Raw genomic sequence first — 13,981 nt, 5'->3', positions numbered from 1 at the left:
AAGAACAACCCTATGGCGTGTTTAGAAATAATCGTTCTAGTTAATAAGTGAAGGATTAATGTGCGTGCACTTTTTTGATAATAAAAAAATAAGAAATAATAATATATATAATGATAAACCATAAAGTAATAGGCTCCGGACGAGAAATTCCTGTTGAAAATACAATCACTACAGTGGTGAAGTCACGACCCTTCCGGTAGAGCCCATGGGACCTATGAGATCGAAAAATATGAATGGGTTTCAATGGAAAGAAAGTAATTATTTTCTGGTACCAGTCTTTATATGCCCTGCATTACACATATGTTGTTTGTGGATTTAAATGATATTTTTTCATGTCAAGAGTTTGACCGTTTATTGGGCAATTGTTCAGTTAAAGGCTGCAGAGAAAACTCATGTAATTGTATCACATGTATACAATTATTCCGATTTGTTTGGGGTGGGTGCAGCCACTTTTTAAATTAGAACAGCTGCAATAGTTCGTTCCGTCATTACTTTAATGCACACAGAACGTGACCGCTGTCACGTTCTGACAGTGGATTTTTGTGGATTTTTTTTTCCTGATTGACGTCTCTCTTAGCACTCCGCAAGTAGTCCGATAACTTATCAACCCCAGCGTGTCCGGTTGCTAAGCGACGTCAACGTCTTTGGCAGACTATTTCTCTGCTCATCAACATTACAAATGGTAATTGTAAAAAGACACACTGTGTGAAGATATTGTTTCGTTTTGACAAGAAGCCGTGTAATAAGCGTAATAATGTAGGCCTATAGAACGTCGCCGGTCATTATCGAAAATAATACCGTTCAGGACGAAGCAAGACTCCGCTTCGTGTCGGGGTATGGTTCGCCCTGTCAGGGCTTATTTTCCCGATAATTACTGGAATTCTGTACAACATTATCCCTTACATATATCATATAAGTCCAGACCAACATAACGGTTGTGCACGAGATACAAACGAACTTACGCTTACCACTTTTGTAAATGCCATTATGCCATATATATAGAACATTCGGATTGCATGATAGGATTACATCTATTCCAATAAGAAATCGAATCGGATTAGAAGTGTCCATATAAACGTGGCTGATGTCCAATTGTAATTAGGGGCGAGGGCAGGCCATTAGATCTGTCACTCAAACCTCTGCGCCAGTCGTAAGGAGATTTGATTCATGATGTTTAGTCGAGCTGGTGTTTACTGTACGGTTGATGTTCTTTAAGGTCTTGTATGATTATTTCAAGTTGAAGTTCTACATATATGTGAGATCATTTTCTGCATGACTATTTTGAGGGTTGCTTTATTTGAGCTCATGTACCAAACATACATTTTCTGTGGCTGTGTCCCTGCACACACATACACACACACACACACACACACACACACACACACACACACACACACACACACACACACACACACACACACACACACACACACACACACAAAAACCATTTAACATTTCTTCACATCTTTATGGCTTTACTTAATCATATTTTCAACCTCACTTTGCAATATAACACTCACCGCATTTTCTGCAGGAAATGCATGTTCTAGTTTCAAATGATATCAGTATCAGATATCACAAATCCAAAACATTGTATTTAGAGTTTTGTAAGTAGTTTTTTTTAACATTAAATGATTTGACTGAGTGTACAAAGCATATAGCAAGACATTGGAAATACATTACACCAAATTACTTTGACTTTTGTACATTTGAAGTCACATACTTTTATACTTTTACTCAAGTCAACGTTTAAAGGGAGTACTTGCGGAAAAACTATGAATTGATCCCATTTCAGAACACTGCTTTCTGTAACTAATTTAAACATATTTGCACTGGGAGGAAATGCCCAAAAACAGAATAAAGTGCAAAAAAAAATCTGTGATTATGCTGCCGCATTGTGCTGTGAACTTTTAAATAAAAATAAAAAATATTTTATTTTTTAATTTATTTTAAGTGTGCCAATGATTATGCTGCCCCGTGCCAGTGGTGGCACGCATGCCTAGGGTTGCCGACCCCTGCGATGTGTCTGATTGGCTGACGGATCCGTTGCAGCCTGAAAAGTTACAGTTTGAATAGAATGGCATTAGAAAACAGACAGGGTAGGATTTGCACAAAGGTTGATTCTATATAATATTGTCCGTTCCATCAAAAGGTGTGTAAGTATATGTAATGCTTGAGAACAGCACTATTATGCACATGCTTCAGGAACATAGAGGTTGGCTTCCGCTTACAGGAAACCAAAAACCAGCAAAGTATGAGACGTCAAAACAAAGTGAAGAACAGATGAGACATTCCGTTTGAGAAGCAGACTACCATATTACGGTAACAGCATGGCGGTAAGACTGCTCCTCCTTTGCCTCACTGGCCTTGTATTATCTGAAGAACAGCCTAGTAAGTATTCATTACTTGTGTTCATAACATTTCATTTTAACAATAGTTTGATGACAATTTAAGAACTTTAACAACTGCAACTTTTTTTTTTGGTGCTTTAGTCTAGTTGGCAAGTAACCAAACCTCAAGTAACCATCTCCCAATGCTGTGAAATGCTGTAATTTCACGCACAAGACTAACAATGTGTTATAGGGCCTGATGCTAACCCAATTAAGCCAAATAAAAAAAATGGATGTTACATATTCTATTCATTAGATATAAATAAGCTAAAACGAAATCCATGTGGCCATACTAACTCATGCTCCACTTCCCCAGTCTGTTCCTTATAAAGCATACTCCACTTCCCCAGTCCGTTCCTTATAAAGTAATAGTGTGTATCTGTCAGTATTGTGCTTCTGCAAATGTCTACAAAGGTTGATGATTGTGCATGTCGATGCAAAGAAATGATAACGTCACTTTTAAATCCAATAGGTTAATTCACATTTCCCTTCATTCCCTCCTGTATGTCAGATGTGGACTGTTTGGTGGTGAACTTAGACTATGTTCACTGTGTCTGGAACGGATCTGCCAGCCCAGCTGTCAATTCTACTTTCTATAGCATGTGAGTCAAATCATAACTGATGAATGGTAAAGGAGTGGATTGTCAAATTAAAGGATCTCCTTAACGGTTTTGATCCAGCATGTTCAAAGAACAACTTGTAACGTCCTGATACACCTACTGCAGCCTTTGACATTAATGGTCATGTTTCACGTTGTTTTTAACATACAAACATGTTCACTGTTGAAATGTGATGCATCCTCAGGTTTGGTAAGGGATTCAACGAGTGTGCCAGATATGTCTTGGAGAATAACACTACCGTTGGGTGTGATCATCACTATAGTCAACTAATAGTGGAAAGGTCCAACACATTCACCACCAAACTGATGCTCCTGAACAGTAGCTTTAGGCAGATCCACCATCTCAAAAATAAAGGTATGATGAACCAGCAAAACCAACAGATAGACAGATTCCAAGGTTCCTCTTAAAATGACATGTCTGTAGGCTACTGGGAGGGAACTTTACTTTGTCTTAATTTTTATAAATAGGGTTAGGGTCATTATAGGGCTATTTAATTTCATGCCACATTTCATGACACATAGTGCAACAAACAATCTACTTAACAAACATCTAAACCACCCAAACCAGGAAACCACAGTAAAACTGTTTAAATTAGCTTTTGATTCGAATTTGGGAAGATGTTAAGTATTATGTGTTCCTAAAACTATCTATGTACTCTGTGTCGACATCAGTCAAGCTGAACGCCCCCATCAATCTGACAGTTAAAAATGGTAGTGACTCAAACCTGTGGTACTACTGGAATGACAGCCACATTAGCCCCTGCATAGTGAGCCAAGTTCGCCACAGGAAAGGAAAGGAGTGGGAGGTAAAAACAAATAATATTTTTTTAATGAATACAGACATTGTGATTATGGGATGATGCCATGAAGTTACTCTTTGTCTATCTTACAATGAAACGTATGCATTCAAGTAATACCATAATTGCTTTCACGTCCATATGCCCAACAACTTGATTAAAAAGTATTAGTATAATGAGGTTTTGGTGCACCAGTGACTTGCCTATGTCTTTAGGGCAATTCCCTCATAAGTTTGTGTTTTTGGAAGGCATCGTGTTTTGTTTAAATTATAAAAAAAATCTTAAATTGTCAGCAGAGAATATGTATTTATAGCTTCCTTCTCCAAACCTATTTCATGGCTATATTCCTAATCGTTCCTTTTTTTTCTTTGCCTTGTGGTTCATCGCATACTGGCTAGAATAAATCCTTGAATATAAGTACGAGAACTTACAGCATCAACCTGCCCTCCAGCCGCTGCCGTTATGAGCTGCAGGTTAGAAGCACCATAGCAAGCTTTTGTGGAGAGTCAAGCCTCTGGAGTGACTGGAGTCCATCGGCCTTCTGGGGGTCCAACAGAGAAAGCAATGGCACAGGTAAAACAAGAGGGAAATAGTCTCACATTTGTCTCTTTATTGTTATTGTACTACATTCTCAAAGGGCTACCGAGGCACACATACCAATGAGTTTAATCATGTGAAGAGGATTATGATGTTGTCTTTAAAGCATGAATTCAAGTACAATTTGTATTCATGAAAGACCTTAAAGCTACACTATGTACGTTCTTCCATGAGCAGCCCCTAGTGGCTGGAGTTGTAGCTACAGTTAGAGCTACCGTATTTTCCGGACTATAAGTCGCGGTTTTTTTGTAGTTTGGCTTGCCCTGCGACTTATATTTCGAAGCGACTTATATGCCAAAATTGTGCGTACATAATCCTCGGCCGCAAGAGGGCACCGTCATTCATTAGGCCTACAACTGAACGCTGCAAGCCTACTGCACCACCGAATAAATTATATTCTCGTCCTCAATGTCCTCCGGTTCAACCAAAGCTACCCCAGCCTTAGCTGCAATTTTGTGCAACATAGCTGTCACACATATCACAGCGCATGACTTGGCCGGCGAAAACTGGAGCCCTCCGCTGGACTTGTGAAGGCATCTGACCGCGGCGCATACGCGTCCGGTGGAATCCCGGTGTCACTGAATTCGGTATACTCTCAGAACTACGAGGGACCGACACACCTATATTGCTATTGCAATTTCATTCAGTCTCTCCAGACTAAACGTTCTTGTTTAAATGTTTAAAAATAAATGCGACTTATACACCGATGCGACGTATATATGTTTTTTTCCTCGTCATGGAGCATTTTTTGACTGATGCGACTTATACTCGGGAGCGACGTATAGTCCGGAAAATACGGTATGTCATTTTCCGATGTCTGTCAATATCTGAGACCTTCCCAAGGTTTTAACTTATTTGAGAAGGCTCCACATTTTTTTAGGGCATAAATAATAGCAGGTTTAATCTATTCAAATGTGTTTCTCAAAGACTTGCCAGGTAGCTCCATGTCCGTATGGAGCCCCATGTTGTTGGCTCTTGGGTCCATAGTTTTCATCATTCTATCGGTCACCATTCTTGTGCGACATGAAAGGTGCGTTGATCTCTTATAACATTGAATACTAGTCAAAGTAATAGCTAACAACAGGGAATGGTTGCATCTTTTTTTATGGAGTTGATAATCAGTTTCAGAATTTTTTCAAGCAAAAAAAAAGACTTATGAAATGATTTGTCTTAATTTTTATAAATTTCATAAGTCTTCAGGTTCTTATGAAATGATTTGGATGCAACACACAAAAAAGAATGTACAACATAAAAAGACGAGTTCTGTATTTGAAAAAATGTAATATAGAGAAAGCCTGTATCGATAATTCCAAAGATGACCGGACATGTTGCTATTGGTGTGCAGGCTAAGAGCCATCCTCCCAGACCCTGGAAAGAACCTTACCAAAATCCTGGCTGATGGAGATGTAGAGGTGAGTAACATCAAAAGCCTCCTATCAATAGACTATTGTGTATAGTTCTTAAAATAAGTAATTACATAGCTGGAACACCCAATAATCATATAATTCAAGAAAAAGCGGAGGAAAGTGACATTTTTCCTATGTCGACAGTTAATATGCTACTGATATTTAAGGTATTCATTATTTTTTTAATCCTGGAGGATTGGCTGCCAATCTCCAAGAGCATCAAGGAGGGCTTCAGGGCAAACTACAGTGAGCGGGCCTGTTCTGTTCGTGAGTACAGCCGTATCTTACAGTCTGCCAGCGAGAGCTCTGCAGAACAGAGCTCCTCCGACCAGAGCTCATCCGACCAGAGCTCTGGTAGCTTTGCATCATCAGTCACCACCGATCAAACCAACTGCTCCGTCTCCCCATCTGTTGATGAACCTGCAGGACCGACTTCCTGTGACTGTGACGCCTCCACCATTATTGTTTCCTCTGCTTGAACGCAGGGGCCAGGTTAGGACAGGGATGTACTGTGCCCGTTGTCCATGTTTCGGGTTGTTTTATGGCCAAAGATCATGGTTAATTCTAATTATGTGGAAGTACTAAATGAGTGGTAACTTGCCATGTCATTTGACTGAGGAAAATTGCAAAAACCTCACTGCAGTGTTTAGTGCAGTTCTTGAAGTGAAATTTCAGTATGAGGTGACAGCAAATGGAGAAAAAGCAGGTCAAGGTATCCTGATGTTTGTAAAAGTCTGTACAAATATATTTACTTGCAATTTCCTGGCTAGCTGTCACATTTGTTACTGTACAATATGGTCAGAAACCAAATGCATTCAACATATTGACAGTGTACACAATATGGTTTATGATTTTTCTAAATATCTTGTAGTCTGCAGTCAGATTTCATTCCCACTGCCACAGGCTACAACCACATGTCGAATATGAGAAAATGTGTGACTTGGTCACTAAATCTCGATAGTTCTACCAGAGGCCTAGCTAGTTTGATTTATCTGAGATGTCCGAGTAGTTCTTTAACCTTTGCTGACATGGGCCAATTGCAGGTGGTGTAGTCTCATGTTGCGCTCCTTTATTGAAAATGTGACTTAAATAATTATATTCTGATGATTTTTTTTATAGAGTTTTTACTTTAATGTTCCCAATTGAATTGTCGTTTTGGTCTTCTCTGTACTGTGTGTAGTCCTATACAATACTTTCATATTTTTTGCCTAAAAAGTAGTCAAGAAGGTATTTTATGCCGATCCTTTTTAGATATAGCAGCAAAACTTGTATGATTTACACGTATGATTTCCTTTCTGTGTCTTTTGAATAAAAAATACACCTCCCAACCGGCTGTACTTTATCCACTTTACCCTGCCCTACAGTGGTGTCAGTCTAGCATGTATGGGGGCGGCCCCCTGGTGCGCTCACCCTCCTTTAGAGGGAGCAGAGCGTCCCGCACAGCACGGAACTGAGTCAACGCATTTCTCAGAAGAAGGGCAGGGCGCTCGGTGGCTGGTCCCCGCAAGAAGGCTGTTGTTAGTGCTGCTACTAGCCAGTTGCTCACCTAGCTGAAGCGGTCAGCTGATCCAACAACTTTATGTATCCGTGTTAAATCTCTTAGTTTTTGTGCATTTCATTTGTTTGACGCTGATTCTCCGTTGGCCGTCCAGCAAACGAAAATGTCCGAGCCTACGGTGGCCGATACTCGCCGGTTGCATTCCAAGCCCCAGGACCTGACAGACGCCTACGGTCCGCCGAGCAATTTTCTGGAAATTGACGTTTATGATCCACAAACTGTGGGAGTCGGACGCACCCGTTACACAACATACGAAGTTCGCATGAGGGTAGGTTGACAGTTCGTACGCCTGAAGACAATTGCTAGCGTTAGCGTTGTAGCTACGCTAACTATTGCCGTGTTTTGCTAGCTGAGTTAGCATGCTGGGAACACTTTCAGCGAGGCTGAGATGTTGACGTAAGCCGTCTGCAGGGCGAGGGGATGACGGGCCGGGAGAAATCGAGATGCCGGATTTCCCTTGGCCTCGGATTTTACTAATATTTTAGGTATTTTAGTTCCCCATGAAGTCTACCACTTAGTCTTTGCTTTACACATGCCTACATGCTTGTATTTCAGTTGTGTTCATTGTTGTATACCGAAGGATGTGGTTATATTAATTTCATGTCATTGGAAATGAGTTGCACGCCATTCAGAATAACACGCTAGGGCTGACGTTGCTGAATAGTTTCACTCTGTGACATCATATCTCACTCTGTGACATCATGTCTTTCTCAAGTACCTGACGTGAGCAACCTCACAGTGACGAGAGTGGATTCACCTCAAGTCACTCGTTTTGAAACCTAGTGTTGACAACATATCCCTCTGACCTGAACAGTCTCCTCTCACGTACATGACCTGAGCAGCCTTCTCTAACATACATGACCCGAGCCGCCTCCTCTCAGGTATATGACTTGAGCAGCCTCCTCTCAGGCTCACTTCTCTTTATAACATGACCTGAGCAGACTCCTCTCAGGCTCATCTCTCTTTATAGCATGACCTGAGCAGACTCCTCAAGTTCATGACCTGAGCAGCCTCCTCTCAGGTACATGACCCGAGTAGCATCCTGTCAGGCTCAAAGTGACCAGAATGGATTCACCTCAAGTGCCTAATTTTGAAACCTAGTGTGGACATTGGACAACATATCTCGTAATCTCTTCTCAAGGCCTATCCTTCTCAAAACCGTAAACAAGTGCTGGAAAATCACATTACTAGCATACAATTATTGAACTATATTGTAACATAACTTGTATACACATAACTGGCTAACTTTACACAACTCAAAAATGTCAACTTAGCCGAGTGATTGTTTAAATAGCCCAACACTAAATTGACAAAAGGCAGCTGACCATACTCTTTATCAGCCTTTTTCCCCATATAGACGGACAATTACAAAACCAACTCGCATTTATCACAAATAAAGCTTAAATTGAAGCTATAACTTGGCTGATTAGACACTTTTTTAGACGTTTAGACATTAATTTATATTAACGCCACCAATCTTGCCATACCTCCTATACATTTCATTCAAAAATGTACTCTTGACTGTTGGTAAGATAGATATCAAACTGAAGGAGAGTTGGAGATGAGTGATGTCTGCTCCTGTGTATATACCCAGTATATGTTCATATATACCCAATTCACCTTCACGGTAGACTCCTGAGACTACATGAATTGATACTAGAAACACTGGACGTTTGGTCTAATACATTTTTCTTGAAATTATTATTGTTGATCTATATGCAAATGCAGAAAGTAACCAAGTTAATTTGACATATCCTTGTCTCTTTGGCCAGACAAACCTTCCCATCTTCAAGCTGAAGGACTCCTGTGTGAGAAGAAGATACAGCGACTTTGAGTGGCTGAAGAATGAGTTGGAACGAGACAGTAAGGTGGGGGAGATAAGATAATGCAGTCTTTCAGGGTAATGATTACAGTATGGTTAGCCAGCTAATGGTTACCATGAACTGATGAGTAATCGAATTACTTATCTGTTAAAGCACAAGGCCAGCGTTGAGTCTATGTTTTGCCTAATTGCTGATAGCGTGAAACGATCAAAAGCAGAAAGGCTTTACTCCGGCTCACAAATGCTGTCTGTTGTGCTACGTAAATAGAAATTAAACTTCACTGGTATATATATTTTTATTATTGCTTGCATCCTTAAACTATTGTGAAATACATTGCACCGAGTCACGTGTATGTGCAATACATATCCTTGAATATCTCTTGAGTTGTAGTTTTTAGTTTGTATTCCTTTTTCTGTTTTTCCACTTTTTTCCTGAGCAAAGCAATTGTCTGCAACAATTTTCAGAAGGATTAATAAACTACTCTTAATGTTGTGATAGTGAAACAACAGAAATTCATTAATATATTTAATCTAATGTTATCGTCTTCAGAGTTCATTGATGTGATCCTTGAGTGCCCTCAACACAATGCATACATTTGTTTTGAACTTGAATGGTAATTCAAGCCGCCCTTGTTTTTTTGTGTGCCTGAGTTGCCGATATGTATCTGAACATGTTGACCCTCAACTCTCCCTCCAGATTGTAGTTCCCCCTCTGCCAGGTAAGGCCCTGAAAAGACTGCTGCCGTTCAGAGGAGACGAGGGCATCTTCGAGGAGTCCTTCATCGAGGAGCGGCGAGTGGGCCTGGAGCAGTTCATCAACAGGTATCACACACCACGGCACCTTGTTTTGGCTAGGGTCCGTAGAAAACCCAGTAAAGGGCCATGTGAAATGTCTTGATTAAACCTGCCAAGAGACACTTGACTCCTTATCCCAGACTAGTTTCCTGTCTGAAAATGCCACGCATTGCAGCCTAAATAAGAGTCTTTCTTATCGAGTCACGATATGTAATGGCGTATTCCTGTGAGGCCTGCACAATTCTGACAGTTTCTGTGTTAATTTCACTAATATTTTCTCTAGGTTGTAATCTCAAAATGGCCAATGTTCACTTGCATTTATGAATTTTGCTTTATTAATATCTCACAAGTCTGCCTTTTGCAATTTAAATCGTATTGTCTGAACAAAATGTTTTTTTTGTTTGTTTGTAGAATTGCCGGCCACCCGTTGGCCCAGAATGAGCGGTGTCTTCACATGTTTCTACAGGAGGAAGGCATTGACCGCAACTACATTCCCGGAAAAGTAAGGCACTAGGGCTTTATCATGGGAGTACAGGGGGCGTTAACATTGTGAATGAAGTGGTATATTGTTCATGGCTGCATACTGCAGATGTTTAGTGCAAAGTGTCTCTAATCCTGTTCATTATCTTCTCCTTTTCTTTTTAGGTATGAATAAAGTAAGGGTTACTTTATTTTTGACATCCCATATGCTTCGATGCCCAGGTATACTTTTTGTTATATTTTTGTGACCCAAAGTGGCTTGCTATGTGACTAATATGTACAGGTATGTTATCTAGGGATCATGTATACTTAACCAGCAGCTGATATTGACTTGCTGCCCGACAACCTTGTTATTAACATTTTTAAGAACCTTTGATACACACAACCAGAATGCATTCTGGGTGAGAGTAGAGCTGGGCCACTTTCCGTTTGCATACCCGAATTGAGAAGATCCAAAAGGCTTGTGTAAAGAAGGCCATTGTGGTATTGTAATGCTGCCTGTATTAAAGGAGTTGGCCAATTTGTGAAGACCCCAAGTTAATTGTTGACTTTGTCTATGTCGAGATGTAAATCAACCTATCTGCAAATTTTGTTCCAACTCGCCTCCTCTCACTGTGTAGACATGTTCTGAATTTTGGAAGTTGGCCATCCAATATATTCCGAACAAGGGTTCATCAGCTACCATGGCTTTTAATTGGTTTGTCAACCCCAAGTAGGCACATACGAACAGCCCTGGTTAGGTGGCTCGCCTCCATGGTGCCCACAAAGGAACAAATGCTCTACTTTCGATTCTGTGTTGCCACCCCACTGTGCAATGTCACAGATTGAGACTGAAGTGCACAGTAACCATTGTGTATGAAGACGGTCTGTGTCACAGACAGTATTATCATCCTGAGTGCAGTGTACTATTTCAATGAGTCCAATGGTGAGTGTAGGAGGGGGTGTTGTTCTTTACTAATTTGAGTGCAGCAGAAGCATTCTGTGTTTACACACTGCTGCTTATCAACATGTTGCAACCACGTCTGCAACTAAATGACAACCAAAACGCATTGTAAAGCACTGAACCACTGTCCAGTCGGTTTGGACAGTGGAAGGAGGTGTCCAAAGACGACGCTTGATCAAATTCCAATGTTTAAACAAGGGTCTGAAATATGATGCCACATACTTTACAAGTATTGATACCCTAAGAATTTTCTAAAGGAATTTCTTGAGTGTACACATCTTTTCACTCTCTCCCTCCTGTTCTCTGTCCCTCTTTGAAGAGCGTCTGGATGGCCGGGCGTACCCATGTACATTATCTTCTACATCGTGTCATGCGCTGCAATGTGTGGTAATGCCAGAAACGATGAGAGTCAGAGATATCGGATATCTCCCATTTGTTCTGGTTTTGAAGCAAGTAGGAAATCAAATATATGAATCGTATGATATTTCTTTACTAGGCATTCTATATACATCATTTGAACTATAATTAACAGGTTTGAGAATTCGCCACACAGTTGTGTTGTCCCACCACAGCTATAATCTATTCTATGTTTGTTTTTACAAAGAATATTACATTGTAATGAATGTCTTTTGTTTCCAGATGTATTCAAAGCCATTCCTGTTTTAGTCCATCTGTTCCATTTCGCTTTCAGAGCTTGGCTGTTGATTTAATACCATCCAAAGTGGAGCGACATGTAGCATTATTAAAGATAAGACAGTACAATGAGTCCCACCTTTATCCAAATGTTTGCTTTGTTTTTGTTTAATGGCCTCTTTGGTTTCCCCACGCCGTCTTGGTATAATCATACGTTTTGGCTGTTAAAAACACTATTGGACATGTTGAGTAAGGTAAACACCATATCTAAGCACTGTGACAAACTTATTTTGAACACAAACATCTCCTTCATTTACCTGAAACACAGCTGTATATGCTCTTATTTCCAGCTTTTTATATATTTTTAATGAATGTTATTACAAATCATATTAATACATTGAGTCATGGCAACCGCCCATGTTTCTATTCACCAATAAAGTTCCTGCTGCCTGCTTCGATGTGTGCTCCATTCTGCGGGGATCAGCGTAACGCCCCCAGGGGTGGCGTGGGATGCTGTGTCAGCGCTTGGCATTCATTCTTGTCCGTCTCCATACTTGGGATATTAAATGGATGACAGATTCTACTTTTTTCTTTTGCAGTTTGATATCGCAGCAAAGCAGGGTGATGACCCCGTTGATTTGGACATCAACAATGATTGGGATATTGTGTTTGTGTCCATTTGCGTGTGGATATTGAGTGTTCAAATGCAGGGATGACCTAGAACGTATATGATAGTATACACCATCCATATGAAATGCACTGTGTAAGCAAAAATCTGTTTTTTAAATGGGATAGTAAAGAATACAGATTGTATCTTTAAAGACACAGCCAAATAAACCCTGTTGAACTCAATGTTATAAATATTTGAAAAGGCTACCAAATCAAAGTATCAGTTTACCCTTAAGTAGATATTTTGCTTATGAAGAAAAAATAATGCATCGTAAACATTTACTTGAGATTGTCCTTTGTTTAAGGTTAGCCATGGAATGTGACTGATGGATTAAAGTTTCCTGGAATGTCATGCTGTGAAGGCCACCCAAATAAGACGTAAATTAAAAAAAGAATTGCTTTTCCACACATTTCCATGGCAAAGGATAAACACGAGCTTGAACCTGTAGGCTAGGCCTACAGCATATGCAATGCATCAATCAAATCCACGAATATTAAGTTGGGTACAGGGTAATTGACAGCAATATCGTTGACCCACGAACCATGCACACTACTGAGAAAGAAAGGTTACCGTGGTCTTTAATGTGATGTCCTTGTTTTAGGAAAGGCAGGCTGACTTGACAGATCGAGCTTGACCAGCAGAGGGATTAGGCTCTGGTGCGCTCTGCGCTGGAGTCCAGTGAGCTCTGACGCGTGGTGTATAGGGGGAGACAGGCGGTTTGTTTAGTTTGATAAAGTGGAAGTAAATGAAAAGAGCAACCCAAAGCAGCGTCGCTGGGCACAGACAAAACGTTCACCTACAAGTGTATATAGCGCTCTGACAAACAATGAAAAGAGGAGAAGTTCAAGAGGATGAGAGAGAATCAAAGAAATAGTTCTATGTTGGCCTTTGAACGGCACCGTTGTCCTTTGGCTTTAATATTTCACAATTATTGAATGATACGAATAGGTATATATTTGTGTAATTTATAGTAGCGAGTTATTTTTTCATAATAAAGTATGGTAGAGATAAGAGACTGGACGGCCTATGCTCAATTCCTTTTAGGGAATTCACAAAGGCTTTCATTTAGCTCAAATTAATTATTACATTTTATCTGACTTCATATCAAAGAGGTTAAGTAAAGCTGAAGCTGATAACACATTTGGCCTTTAAGCCCCAACTTTACAAATTCAACCAACGATCATGTTTACTACACACACGCATGCGCACGCACACACATATACACACGCATTACAAAAACATGGTAGGCCTAATACTTGGTAAGGTAACAG

General features: G+C 40.2%; 2 protein-coding genes across 4 annotated transcripts; both read left to right on the top strand.

The window, feature by feature from the left end:
- Positions 1 to 2,099: 2,099 nt before the first annotated feature.
- Positions 2,100 to 7,137, top strand: LOC132460867 (cytokine receptor common subunit gamma-like). The gene is made up of 8 exons (XM_060055816.1): positions 2,100 to 2,391; positions 2,902 to 2,992; positions 3,195 to 3,364; positions 3,682 to 3,815; positions 4,205 to 4,379; positions 5,331 to 5,433; positions 5,749 to 5,815; positions 6,004 to 7,137. Exons 1-8 carry the CDS (start codon positions 2,331 to 2,333, stop codon positions 6,286 to 6,288), a joined length of 1,086 nt encoding a protein of 361 aa, XP_059911799.1. The 5' UTR covers positions 2,100 to 2,330; the 3' UTR covers positions 6,289 to 7,137.
- A 43-nt stretch (positions 7,138 to 7,180) lies between these two features.
- snx12 (sorting nexin 12) lies at positions 7,181 to 12,493 on the top strand. 3 transcript variants are annotated; one of them, XR_009526457.1, is made up of 6 exons: positions 7,181 to 7,635; positions 9,140 to 9,235; positions 9,887 to 10,011; positions 10,396 to 10,486; positions 10,630 to 10,686; positions 11,727 to 12,493. XR_009526457.1 is itself a non-coding variant. In XM_060055901.1 (6 exons), exons 1-5 carry the CDS (start codon positions 7,471 to 7,473, stop codon positions 10,633 to 10,635), a joined length of 483 nt encoding a protein of 160 aa, XP_059911884.1. In that variant the 5' UTR covers positions 7,267 to 7,470; the 3' UTR covers positions 10,636 to 10,640; positions 11,727 to 12,493. The 3 variants fall into 3 exon arrangements, 2 of the variants coding, with proteins under 2 accessions (XP_059911884.1, XP_059911883.1); XM_060055901.1 differs by having other exon boundaries at positions 7,267 to 7,635; positions 10,630 to 10,640; XM_060055900.1 differs by lacking the exons at positions 10,630 to 10,686; positions 11,727 to 12,493 and having other exon boundaries at positions 7,267 to 7,635; positions 10,396 to 10,498.
- Positions 12,494 to 13,981: the final 1,488 nt, after the last annotated feature.

This window comes from Gadus macrocephalus, chromosome 7 (assembly GCF_031168955.1).
Source record: "Gadus macrocephalus chromosome 7, ASM3116895v1".
Taxonomy (NCBI): domain Eukaryota; kingdom Metazoa; phylum Chordata; class Actinopteri; order Gadiformes; family Gadidae; genus Gadus; species Gadus macrocephalus.
Note: the sequence above shows the minus strand (reverse complement) of the source record. Positions and strands in the feature narration are given on the sequence as shown.